At 40.1% G+C, this 14,429-nt stretch overlaps 1 protein-coding gene across 2 annotated transcripts in view; it reads right to left on the bottom strand.

Annotated features, from left to right (window-relative positions):
• Positions 1–14,429, bottom strand: part of STAG1 (stromal antigen 1) — a 112,080-nt gene that overhangs the window by 47,624 nt on the left and 50,027 nt on the right. Inside the window, exon 3 of one of the 2 annotated variants that reach the window (XM_033150065.1) lies at positions 10,650–10,752. The exons of the other annotated variant lie outside the window; for it this stretch is intronic. Within the exon in view, the coding sequence (XP_033005956.1) occupies positions 10,650–10,752 (103 nt within the window). The remainder of the gene's footprint in view (positions 1–10,649; positions 10,753–14,429) is intronic. 2 annotated transcript variants of the gene reach the window in all.

Below are 14,429 nucleotides of genomic sequence, written 5' to 3'. Positions count from 1 at the left end.
TATTTTGGGGGGAATGATGCAAGAGCACCATGAGCCCTGGTGGCTGCTTATCTGTGTCTTGTGAACGGCTGGGGCTAGCGGCGGCAGAGGGACGATCAGCAGCACGCGAAAGGGCTCCGAAGAGGGGCTGCTTAAAATGGCCACTTGAGCGCTGCTGCTGCTGGTACCAACAAAGCCCAGTCCCCTTCCTCCTCTAGGCAGGGCGGGAAGAAGCTGGGAGGAGGGAGGGAGGAGTAGGTGGTGGCGCTGTGTGAGGGAGGGAGAGGGAAAGAATGTGCATGCTGGAGATCCAGGTGGAGATTCCCAGTCCGTCCATGGGCCGGATCCAGAAGGCAATTGGGTCTGATCTGGCCTGGAGACCTTAGTTTGCCAACCCATGTTATAATCAATACAATGAATAGTTTATCCTGGCATTGCTTCAAAGGTTCCGTGAGCAAAAAACAACCCAAAACCCCTCTTCCGTCCATGAAGGGGCTGTTTTCAACTTAGAAATAAAAATCCTGATATATACTTCTGTTTCTATTAAGTCCTCATCACTATAGATGAGGTGCAAGTAGTTATCCAATGGCATTTGCACCAACCACTTGCAAGCATGCCCATTTTACATCCTCACGTCTGAAATGCAAAGCAAACTTTGCTTTGCAATGTGAACACGTGGTCCTCTGGCATAAGAACTTTTCAGTGTCTGCTAAAAACATTTTTGTTCAGACAAGCCTACTCAGGTGCTTAGGTAGCTGGGGTATTTTTAAATCTCTTTACTGTTTGCTCTCTGTCATGTTGGTCAAACTACCAGCTTAAGGTATCTCCAACTGAGCCCCAAGGCAACCAAAAGTCTATGGCAGGAGTCCCCAAACTAAGGCCCGGGGGCAGGATGCGGCCCAATCGCCTTCTAAATGCGGCCTGCAGATGGTCTGGGAATCAGCGTGTTTTTACATGAGTAGAATGTGTCCTTTTATTTAAAATGCACATCTGGGTCTTTTGTGGGGCCTGCTTGTTTTTACATGAGTAGAATGTGCCCTTTTATTTAAAATGCATCTCTGGGTTTTTTGTGGGGCATAGGAATTCGTTCATTTTTTTTTTTCCAAAATATAGTCCGGCCCCCCACAAGGACTGAGGGACAGTGGACCGGCCCCCTGCTGAAAAAGTTTGCTGACCCCTGGTCTATGGTACCTCTCTTTCCTATGCTGATTTTCTTTCTGCCCTTCTACCTATTTTTTTCCTTCTAGAGTTTATGCTTCTGCTTTTTCTCCAAAGTATATGCTTTTAATTCCCTGCTTCAGACACATCCATCTCAAATTTCCCCTTCACTCTCCCCCAGTTTCAATTATTATTTTGGCAGTAATGTTACTTTCATTCAGTTAACATTTTTTCCTCACTCTTACCAAATCTTCTCAAGTTACATCAAGTTCTCATCCCTGTATTTTACTCAGTTTCCTGTAATATCTTGCCAAACCATGTGTTAGATCTAGTCTGTCTGATTTTGATTTTCATCTGTGTGGCACTTCTGTAGGTAGAGTAATAGCCATAAGCATGGTTTGGCAATTTGGATGTCACAAGAGATCAAAGCTGACAAACTATATTTTGCAAATTGACTTCAGAGGGAGGGAGGGAGCCTGCAAGCTGACATCAAGGTTTTTGACAGCCAAATCATAGCCTGGCCATTCTGTATGAACTTGAGCAATAGACTACTGACAGAATTACTATTTATTTCACCTAATTCTAATGTCTCACTTTCTAAAGATATTGACAATGTTTCTCTTCACCTTCTAGTTTTCCTCTTATTTTAGGTTCAACACTGTCTTTTCCTGGTCAGATTCATTCTAGTGCTAAATCTTGTTGTTTCCTTATAATGTTTCTAAGATTTGTTCAGTTTTTTTCTAAGAATACTGCCAAACTCCAGGTCAGGCTTAATTTCACACATTGATTCTTGTATTTTGGGCAAGTTTTCCAGTTTCTCACCTTCAGCCTTTGATTTGTTAATTCTGGAGCATTGCCAACCTTTCCCAGGTCTTGCAATGATAATCTCTCTCCTCTTTCCTGTACCTCACATTGGCTGCCTATTCAATCCTGCACTTAACATAGATTGAATCTTTACTTCTTAACCATTACATGCTCCAACTCCTCTCTATTCCTGCCATTCCCTCCCTACTCACAAGCTTGTTCTTCGGCTTTCTGCTGTTGACAGCATTTTTAATACATGGAAATCAGCACTTTGTTGCTGTCTGACAAATGCGATAATTTTCTGTTCATGTTGATACTTTAAAATTTTCTTTTCCCCTTCCCACCCCCCATCTTGTTATCTTATTTTGTTGTAATATGAAATATTGGTAGGACTTGCCTGCTTTGATTTGTAATCTGCATGATGCCTAGCACAGTGAAAGCAATAAAATTTAAAAGACTGATGACTGAAACATTAAATTAGAGTCATCAGTACAGTGACCATTGATGCCATGGTGCCTGTAAATGCCTTCATTGGCAGAGACCCCAGACACTGAACTTTTGGGGTACTACTCTTTTTTAAAGAAGGTGTCTAGCCCTCCTAAAAACAAAGCTATGAAGCAAAGCATGCAGGTACCCTATCTAAGCAATTTCTTTGAAATGAGCCAATCTGGCTGCTTCTACTTGTCAGTAAGTCAAACCTGTAATTGATAAGTGAGTTGTTTTGGACACCAGGCAATAGGAATCCCTGGGGTTCAAACAACTGCCGTTTCTTCCTGCTACTTTCTTTTCCTGCTACTGTCATATTTTAGTTCTTGAAAACTCTGTAGTAGTACTTCTGCCCCAAGCAGCCAGGGTGCATCTTTTCTGTGGTGGATTTGTTTGAGATCAGGTAGTTCCTAGAAGTTATTTTCTGCAAATATTATTAAACAAGACAAACACACACAAATGCAAAATATAAAAACTCTGTTGTGCAGGAGCTAAAGACTAGGGAGTTATTAAGAATTCATTGTATAATTAACCTACAGTACAACAGGATACATGTCTCCTCAGACATCTATTTGTGTTTAATGGGGCTCACTCCCAGGTAAGTGGGTATAGGACGGCAACCTAGACTTTGGCTGAGGCTTGTCATTGGGGGAAAATGGGGTTTGTGTGCCTTTAGTAGCTGTACGACAGGCAGAAATTAAACAGCTTGTCTTTTCCAGTATGGAAATGCAATCACGCGAAAAGCTTCACTATGACAGTATTCTCTCTGATTTTATGCCATGCCTCCCATGGCAGCCATTTTATGACTAGAATTTACAGCACTCTCTAAAAAACCAAAATGTGCCCACTGGTCTAAAAAGATTGGTGACCCATGCATTAAGTGATGCCTTGCATGTGCGAATGGACCCACATATAACATGTGGCAGAATTTTACACCTCCTCAAAAACAATTATCTTCAATAAAACTGGATTGCATAATCTACTGTCCATTCAGCAGCTGGCAGTTATCATAAATCAAGTGATGCACATTATGTACTTCAGCCCTGAACCAGCCAAGCACAATCTGTGAAATACCAAATTTATCAAAGACAAATTCTACTTTTTGTGCCATTATTTCTATCATAATTGGTTAACAGCTGACTTTAAAGAGCAAGGCAAGTGGTGCCAAAATATAGGCAAGGTCTGCACAACTTGTGTCTCTACTGTGTAGGTAGCTTATCAATAAACTAGGGGTAAGGAACTGGATCCAGCTGCCAGGCTCGATCCTTACCCACTCCCATCTCCCACAGGCCAACTTCTGGAGGTGGGCAGGATCACACACCTGTCAATCACCTGATGTTATAGTCAGGTGACTGACACCTGTCAAAGCTCAAAGAAGGTTAGTATAACTGCTGGTTAGCTAATTGTTGTTTAGAACAACTTTCTTTAAAGACATGCTTTTAGTGCCAAGCAGTTTATTAGCCCTGGGAGCATGCCTTCAAAGAGGCTCCCATTAGTTGACAGCCAGCTCATTGTCAGTTAGGGACAAGCCCTTAGAAGTCTCTGCCGAGTGATAAATGCTCCTAAAAGTGGAATTATTTCCCCCTCTCCAGAGACAACAGTTTATAGTGCTGGGGAAGGGCTTTGAATACGAACTGCTTCCTTTGAAGAGGAAAAAAAATTCTCCTTTAAAAAACAGAACATTCATGTATTTAAAAAACTTGTATAACACTATATGAAATTTTTAAGTGGTATCCAAAGGAATATTGCAAAAGCGCATTGAGCAGCACTTCCAAATCATTGTCAATCAACTAATAGTCAGGTGCCTGGAACATGATGCACTTGGGGCTTTTCAAGCACCATTGATCAGCTGATCAGAGATGCCTGCCAAAAGCAACTTTCATGCTTTTAACTGCAGATAGGTGTGATTTGGCTGGGAGGCCTGGTTGACCTAATCATTAAGCAGGCAGTAGGTTTCACACCCTTGCAATACACCTTATATTCATACTGCCTTTCACAGACTGACTCAATTTATTATTTACTTATTAAATTTGTATACTGCTTTTCATCCGTAGGTTTCAGGACGGTTTACAACATAAAAATACAAGATAAAAACCACAAAATACACAATAAAAGCAATTCAGATTAGCAGACCTGATTCAGACTCTACATTGGGGTGGCTAACCTTTTTATGGTCAACTCTCTGGGGGCTGCATGTCAAAGTTGCTGTGTGGCTGAGGTGTAGAGGTCCTAAGGTATAAAAGTGGATGTGGTCAATTTTCACAAATTTGAATTCTTTTAAAAAAGGCCTAGTAAGGGACACACAGCACAAGCAGTTAGTGACTGTGTGTCATGTACCAGCCCCCACTCCAACCTAGGGAACTGTGGCTGTCTTATCAGCCAGCCCTTGGGTCTGCAGCTGTTGATTTTGAATGCCAGGTTGGCTATGAATAAGATCTTCCTCATCAATGACCTGATTGTGGACACGTTGGGGGTTTCAGGTGGAATATACAGTAGCACCTCGGCTTACGTTACCCTTGGGTAACGTAAACTTCGGGTTGCAAAAGTGGCAAGCCCGGAAGTGTTTCGCCCCGTGCGTATGAGCAGAAGCACTCTACCATACCGTGCGCATGCGCAGAAATGGTCCCTCCGGTTGCAGAAACCTTGGGATCTGACTGGAGCTCCGGAGTGGATCCTGTCCGCAACTGGAGGTACCACTGTATATTGCTCTAAACATGAGCTTTTTTCTCCACCATTTTATTGCAATATTCATATATACCATATACCCCCTCATTTTTTAAAGCCATCAAGCAATCTTGTGTGCAAACATGCCAGCATACATATACAATCTATCAGCAGATATTGTTTTTCGTCTCCAAACATTTATATGCTCCTGCCATTCCTTATACCCTGGGTATAGCAAATGTATTCTTTGTTATAAATGGTATAGTTATTTTTGTCATGCTTCTTTTCAGTTTGAACATTACTTTTTCTTGTTTCAGTTTGAAATACTTTTATTCTCCCTCCCTTTTGTATTTCTAACCAATCCAATTCCATGCTGACTGAAACACAGAAAAGGATATTCCCTTGGATATTATTTATCTGATGAAAGCCTCTCACAGAGTGGTGGCAGTAGAGTGTTTGGTCTAAGTATCTGATAGCACTTACAATTGCAAGTATATGTATCAAGTATGCGAAGACTACATTTCAGCATAACAAAATACAGCAAGATAGTTACATATATTCAATACATAATTTCCTTCCTTATGCTCTATTAAAAGAGTGTGTTTATTTAAACTGCAGTTTAAAGTACATGCATATAATAAGTGCGGGAAGGGTTATCAAAGTTACTGAGCATTTTTCATTAGGATACATTGTTTTCAGTTACTCCAGCTCATGAGTAACAAATATCCAACTCAGACCTCTTAAACATTCTGAGTTCTGTTTTCCATCAATATCCCTGCCTCCATTTCTTTGGGCCCCTGACTCATTCTGCTTGCTATTCTTCACTTTAAGCCTTGTTACTTCCAATCCATTCACAACACCTGCAAAAATCGCAAACTTTGCTCTGCCTTGTCACTCAAAGACCAACAATTCAGAACAAACTAAGCCAGCTGTCGAAAAACTGTGAATTTAATAATACATAACTAGCCTTCCAATAAACAAGATTCACTCCAATTAAAATACATGATTTTAATCCCATGTAAAAGTAAAACAGATGGGCTCCTTGTTTGTATGCTGCAATTAACACTGCTGAATCAATTGACTATTCAAAATAAAAACAAACCAGCACCTGAACAGGCCACAGAGTTCAAAGACAAGCAGCCTTACTCATCACTATCTTCACCCCAATATTTATTCAGGAAATTTCTTGTTGTTATCAGTATGGACAAGATTTCCAATACAAAGGATTTGTTCCCAGCTAACTTGTAAAAGATTCATGTGAAATAAGTAAATGTATTACTTCTTTGCTTCCTCCCTCTGAAAGTCTGAAAGAAGCATTTTGCACTGCATATTTTCCTATTTGAAAGCTCACAGTGTGAAGAAGCTGTTTCTCTGCTGGTTGTTGAATTGCAAGTTTCCAATCAGTGTACAGTGGTGCCTCGCTAGACGAAAATAATTCGTTCTGCGAGTGTCTTTGTAGAGCAATTTTTCGTCTTGCGAAGCACCAATGCAAACCGCTAGTTTTTGCTTAAAAAAAAATTCGTCTTGCGAGGCAGCCCCATTGACTTTTTCGTCTTGCAGGGCAGCCTTCCGCTAGCGAATGCTGTTCCTAGCGAGTTTTTCGTCTGGGCATGTATACAGAATATTTTGGGTATTTTATATGTTTTTATCATCAGTAAAAGTTATGTTTTAATATTCTTTTTTAATGCTTTCCACGCTTTTGCGGCATTTTGGTTAGCCCTAATAAAGGTATCACCCAGCGGATTTTGGATTTTCCCTCCCTTATAAACCAAGAGAGCTACCTTTGTAGCTGATTTTTAAGTTCAAATAAGCTCTTCCAATCACCTACTATCTCATTTCTAACTGGAGGCAGTAGAGATTGAACTTGCAACCTTTGCATGAAAAGGATATGCTCTATCACTAAGCTGATGTTTCCTCCCAAAAGGCTTAAAGGCTGACCACTGGCCAGATATTCAGGATTTCTGTTACGCAAAGGAGCATTCAAAGTCTAGATACAGTATCACTTGCCTTGTTACATGCTGTCATATGATAATTAAATTCTCCCATTTTACTCATTTTAGTCTCTGTATCATTCATACACATTTTTGTTTTGGAGGGTGAGGTGAGGATCTCCAAATTAGAAGGTGAAATTGGGAAGGGATGATCTGGCAAAAGCCTTTATGGGATGTTTGCCAGGAACACATATCTGAAAATGTGGGACTTCTATATTATTTCATTGGTTTCTTTTGAAAATTTATAGGCTGTCTTTCCAAGCTCTCAAGGCAGATTACATAATAAAAACTTAGAAATGCAACAGTAATACAAAGTAAAGGTAAAGGGACCCCTGACCATCAGGTCCAGTCATGTCCGACTCTGGGGTTGCAGCGCTCATCTCACTCTATAGGCCGAGGGAGCCGGCCTTTGTCTGCAGACAGCTTCCGGGTCATGTGGCCAGCATGACTAAGCCGCTTCTAGCGAACCAGAGCAGCGCACGGAAACGCCGTTTATCTTCCCGCTGGAGCGGTCCCTATTTATCTACTTGCACTTTGAGGTGCTTTCGAACTGCTAGGTGGGTAGGAACTGGGACCGAGCAACGGGAGCTCACCCCATCGTGGGGATTCGAACCGCCGACCTTCTGATCAGCAAGCCCTACACTCTGTGGTTTAACCCACAGTATTAATTCTAAATAATTTCTACATGTACACAAACTAGTCAGCAGTAACACCCACCCACCACAGAATATAAAAACCAATTTACCAAAGTAATTTCACAGAGCAATGTAGCAAAAAATATACATTATGTATAAGCTTCCTGAAACAAAACCCATATTTTTCTGTCTATAAGACACCCCTGTGTATATGACACCCTCTATTTTTGGGAACTCCAAATTAAGAAAACATCCCTCAGCACCACCCATGTATAAGACGAGTCCCAATTTTAAACCTAGTTTTTTGGTTAAAAAACCTAGTCTTATACACGAAAAAATACGGTAAGCCCTCAGAGTCTTTCTAAAGGTCTGTATGGCATCTCTCTCTTCTCTGTTTAACCATTACTGGCAGTAGAGCCTGAGAATTTCCAGCGGTAACCAGATTTTCTGTTTCTATTTTTGTCAAACATTGCCAAATACAATGCCTGTATTCACTAAAATAACATACATGTTGCATAATACATGTGTTGCAAAGGGGGGGGGGGAGTTGCATTATTTTATATTATTTCAATGTTAACAGTGCATGCATGAATGCTAGCAACTGAAATTACTTTATTTCTCATCTCCAACTTTTATTACCAAACACTGAGTGTATTTTAATTGGAAACACACACGTCACGTCTCTTAAGTCAAGTAAGATTTAAGCACTGAGCTGACTTCTTCAATGACATTTATTATTGGCACTAATTGCACCAGACCTCTCCCTGCGCTGTGTGCAATATTGTGTAAACAATAAAATGATTACATCAAGACATTCTAATGCAAATGGACTGAACCAATAGTTATAAACAACTGCCCACCAAAGTCTGCTCTTTAGGAAAGTCTTTAAAACATGCACAGTAAGCATCTTCAGAGTGTCGTGTGTCATATTTTAGAAGTGATAACTAAACAACAGGGTCATCTTCTAGAGTCCTGGATTTTTTTCTTACACAAACTTATACTTCTAAGCCAGTTTAATACCACCATTATAGAAAAAAACAGTTGTCTCAAGTTGAACTGTATACTGATACTTTGAGACTGTTGGGTTCTTGCACTAATTGCATCTATTCAGACGTAGGGCAGACTCTAGGTCATGTAAAACTTAGTTAACTCCTGATCAGCTACTAATTTAAATGCAAATGAAAGAAGTATCTGTTTTCCCTTCTGCTAACAAGCAAACTTTGCTCTTTCCCTTAACAAGGGGTAGGCATTTTGAATAACACTTTTATAATTCAGACTACATTATTACAATTAACCGGGGGGGGGGACGGGGGACGGGGACAGGACAGAATCAGACTTCAGCACACAGTATCAGACTTAGAAGCACTCAACTTTGGCTGTATTAACTGCTATTCCAGCAAGTACTGAGTACATTTGCTTAGCTCTTATCAAGGCACATGCTGACATGCCTTACTATAGAAATTTTAATGTCAATTTAAACCAATTTAAACCACGCAAATTAAAACAATTTAAAGACCAAATAATGAAATCACAGCATATACGTTTGAAGTAACTACATGACTTTTTAAACAAAGTCATTATGTACACTGGGCGCACATATATCAGGATGCTGAGAGCAACCGTAACTTGTGTGTGTGCCTGTAGTGCATACAGAAGTCAAAGAAAAGTAGCTGCTTGCAATATTAAAAACTCAGCACATTACACAGTCTGTAATATTCAATGCCAAAAAAATGTAAATTAGCTTCTAAAGATTATAGTGCAAGAAACAAGTCCCAATCCCAAATTGCATTTCAAAATAAGTCAGATATTCCATGACACAAACAGTCTTTAAAGGGGTTGCATTCTCCACTGACAATTAAAGCTTCTCTGCTCCGCCCCTAAAACAAACAAATGCAATTTTCCACACTACAAAGGTAGGCACACTACCATACACACTAATTTGTTAATTTGAAATAAGTATTTAATCTTGAAATGTACATAGCAGACACAGAAGGTGGAATTCAACATCACACTACTACAAATCTGGCTTCCAGGAGCATGTAAAGCTTGCAATAAGCCACCCATGTGCCAGAAAAAAGCTCAGGAAAAAAAAGTGTTAAAGAAGAGAGAGGGTGATGAAACATGAGGAAATTTATAAGAACCTAAAAGAGTAGCAAAGACTGAAAGTAGCAAGAGCAGCCTAGGATTCATGAGAGTAAAGGTTTATCTGCATAGCTGATTTAATCGTGCTCTAGAGACCCTTTAACTAAGAACCATTTTCTAGCATTCCTGCACAACTGAGAAACCAAATCTTCCATAACAGGTTTATTATAATAATTAAGCAACATGAATTATGCTATAGGTGACATCCAATAATACCCAACTAACTGTGCAACAGATTTCCACTTGTGAAATGCAATTTCTTCTGCCTCTCCTTTCCACATAGCCTCTTGCATTCCCTCTCTGCCTGACAGCCCACTGCTCCAGAACAGATCTGGGGGGCATGCAAGAGACTGCAGAGTGGAGGAGAGGAACATAAGCATAAGCAGAAATCCACTTGCAAGATGCTGGCGTGCCACACTGTTTTTAACCTTAGTAAACAATTCACCCAGCAAAAGCAAAATATTTTCTTGCAGTTTTCAGAAAACAATCTTAATATATTTTGCAAACATTATATTTTGAAAAAAAAAGTATTTTCCAAACATTTTGCATATCAAACCTGCTTGAATACTTAAAATAATATTTATGTGACACAAAACAAAATATGAAAGGTTAACTTCTCTTACAAGCTGGCTTTCTGCTGCACTAAAGCATCCAATACTACTTGTTTACCAATTACATGGCAAGCTTTCATACAGATTAATATGTAAAGAAAACTTCATGTGGAAATTAAGAAAATGAAATGCAAGAACAGTCTTAAAACAGGTATTCAAAGAAAAAATAAGTGGCATACTGGAGGTCTGCCAGGACGACCGCGTTTTCTTTTCCCCTTCAGTTCAGTTTCTTCCAGTTCACTACCAGCATCTGAATGTGCAGTAGTTTCATTTGTAGAATCCCTGAAGGAAAATGCCAGTTAAAAATAAATTAGTAAACAAATTATTAATGCATAACTGAGTAAATATTTGGCTCCAACTCTACTTTTTAAACAAAACTAAGGGGCTAGTAAAGCTGGTCCCAAAATGCATGTTGTCTAGCAAGTGAAGCTCTCAGCTCACAGGATGACTACTAACAGGAAGGAGTGTGGACGATGCAGCAGGCAACTGGATCAGTTCCGTGTTCATGACATTAAAATGCTTGGAATATGGGGTGGAAATTGACTGGGATAATAGACAGGTAGGGCATGATGAATATTTATACATCTTTAACCACATTTTCCTCTTACTTAAAAAAATTCAACTTTAAAAAAACCCCTACTGAAATCAAAATCAACATTCTTGTTAATAGCATTGTAGAAACATGGTATGTTTGCCCAAAACAAATGAAGTTTCCATACGAATCATCAGGTTACTACTGCTTTGGCTACATTCTCCCACTTCTGCCTTCTACCATGCTGCTCCCTATGCCTGGTACAGTGGTGCCCCGCTAGACGAATGCCTCGCTAGACGAAAAACTCGCTAGACGAAAGGCATTCGCTAGCGGAAGGCTGCCCCGCAAGACGAAAAAGTCAATGGGGCTGCCTCGCAAGACGGGGAAAAAAAAATTCCGGCACGAAAACTGCTTTCTGCCTTGGTGCTTCGCTAGACGAAAAAATCGCTAGACGAAGGCACTCGCAGAATGAATTATTTTCGTCTAGCGAGGCACCACTGTATATAACTCCCACTGTAACTTCCTCTCCTTCTCCGATAAAAACTTTCACAAATAGCATACAAACTGAAATTAGTAGCCATCTCATTTTACAGCTGACAACATTAGGATTATACAGAAGTGATGAGACCGTTCAGATCTTGCCCAGAGCAAATAATTGGTTTAAGAACCTCAAACAACAATAACCAACAACTAAAAGTAACAAAACTGAAAATGGTGAAAAGGCCCAGAGCAAGAGGAAACAGCCTACACCCTGACACAGGCACCAAAATTTTGCTATATGCTCAGTTCTGATGGGTACATAAGCAATCTACTTTGAATATCAGGCCTGGACATAATTTAAGCCCACGTTAAATGTCTATCAACATGTTATCCTATACAACAGTTGCCAAGGATGATGGAAGCTTTAGTCCACCAACATCTGGAGGGCTACAGAGATTCCAGGGATCTTGTTACTTGCTGTTTCAGTAGGTTGAAGAAAGCCCTTCAAGGCATTTATTCACACATCAAATGTTAGCACAGATTTAGGAAACCTTTTAACTGGTCAGACTATTTATTCTTATACCTGTAGTACAGTACAGTGGTGCCTCGCAAGACGAAAATAATTCGTTCTGCGAGTGCTGCCGTATAGTGAATTTTTCGTCTTGCAAAGCACCAACGGGAGAATAGCGGTTTGACGGAAAAAAATTAGTCTTGCGAGGCAAGCCCATAGGAAAATTCGTCTTGTGAGGCAGCCTTTCACTAGCGAATGCCTTTCGTCTAGCGAGGCATTCGTCTAGCGGGGCACCACTGTACTGTCTACTCTGACTGGCAGCAGCTCTCCACAGTTTCAGAAGAGGTCTGTCCCATCACCTACTATGAGATCCTTTTAATTGGAGCTGCCAGGTACTGAACATAGGACCCTTTCTATGTGAAGTACATGCTCTACCACTGAGCTATGGATGCTCCATCATTGCTGCAAGCTGTTCTTATCCCAAAGCCAAAAAACAAAATGGTATTTTACCTGTAATATAAATCTATGCCACAGCACTCATGAATGCCTAAGTAAAGGGTTCGGGAAAGACCATTCTTGCCCGAAACTGGTACCTCAATTAATACTTTCATATTAAAATAGAAGGGAGGGGAGAGGGGGAAATTGTTCATAATTTGGAGAATATTGATCTATAGCTGATTTGGATTTCCGAGAGCAGTGCTACAAAATGGCTTCTGTACAATATGTAACACCTTGGGAAATGTATAAAATTTCTAAGACAAGTGTGAGAAATGCTGGCATTGAGAGCTATCTAAATGAGACTTTGGTCTGGTTCACACATCATATTAAACCGTAGTTGAAAACAGTGCCAGAATTACATGCAGTCTGAGTGGGCTATAGCCCAAAGCCTCATAATCTGGGGAGGACTTGGACTCTTGCCATTAAAAAAAAGGCAAATTTTACTACCTAGGCTCAGTTGCTTAGCAACATTAAACACATGATATATCAGTCTATGACTGCATAACAGTTACACAGGTGCCTACTTACTGTTTAATAAAGTTCATGGAGGCTTTAAAGTATGGCTAGGCAAACTAAGGCCCGGGGGCCAGATCTGGCCTAATCGCCTTCGAAATCCGGCCTGCGGACGGTCTGGGAATCAGCATGTTTTTACATGAGTAGAATGTGTCCTTTTTATTGAAAATGCATCTCTGGGTTATTTGTGGGGCATAGGAATTCGTTCATTCCCCCCCCCTTCAAAATATAGTCCGTCCCCCCACAAGGTCTGAGGGACAGTGGACTGGCCCCCTGCTGAAAAAGTTTCCTGACACCTGCTTTAAAGCTACTCAAAATCAAATGATAATGTCACCTATGGAGCAATACAAGTGCTCAGATCACTGGCTATCATTACAGTGTGCATTTTGAAAACAAGGGAGGATAATTTTATATCATTGTGAATCACAATAATATTTAAATTTGACTTTTGTGAAAATAATGAGTAAGCGATATAAAAGTGGTGCTAGTAAATGAAAACAAAAAAAGAACAGAAGGAAATGCTCCAACGTTTAAAGCCAATCACATCATATGGCTTTGTACAGCATGCAGAAAGAGCCCTACAGAATCCCTCATATACAGAACATTCTTTTTTACAAACAGAAGAAAATCAGGTAGACTATACTGAGCAGTCTGAGCATACTGAAGAACAACCAGTTCACATACAGAACACAGCTTCCCAAGAACTTCAATGAGAACTGTTGTCAATAACTATCACTACAAGTACAGAAACATCTGGAGAAAGTGACAATGAAGTGACAGGATCTACAGTCAAAGGAATAACACAAGGCGCTGAGGGAACGTGTCACAAGATAGTTACACCAAAAGAAGCAGTTTGAGCTCATTACTATCTTAAAGAATGGGAAAACAAAGTAAATTATCTCAGCGAAAATCCTAGCATTACAGACACAAAAATACCAACTGTTCATGGTAAAGTAATTTCAGAGACAATAATGGCATGGGCTTATGGACCACACTGAATAACAAGGAAATATCCTTCTGGATTGAGAAAGGTCTACCTTTTAGCACTTCAAAGTGAACATAGAAAAACCCAGCCCAATTCTGCTCAAATAATTTATTCTATTACACCAAAGTAAATGGCCTACCCTTGAGAATGGCTAGTGTATTCTCCCACAAAATGAATGGTCTACTGCTTTGTGTGCAAACTTTTCTTTAACCAAACTACCTCAACTACAACTTTAGCTTCTACTGGATTTGATGACTGGCATCATGCTTATCTTGTTCAAACCCAAGGAAGCTCTAAAAATCATATGAACTCTATGCTAACGAACTTAACAAGAAAGCGTGGTCAAACGCTCACATTAAAACTTGAAGAGCAAATCAAAGCAGAGCAGGATTATTGGAGGCACATACTTCAGTGAGTTGTTGTAGTGATTTCCCTTTTGG

The sequence above is a fragment of the Lacerta agilis genome, chromosome 5 (assembly GCF_009819535.1).
Source record: "Lacerta agilis isolate rLacAgi1 chromosome 5, rLacAgi1.pri, whole genome shotgun sequence".
NCBI lineage: Eukaryota > Metazoa > Chordata > Lepidosauria > Squamata > Lacertidae > Lacerta > Lacerta agilis.
The sequence above is the reverse complement of the archived record's forward strand: the minus strand, read 5'-3'. Positions and strand labels throughout refer to the sequence as shown.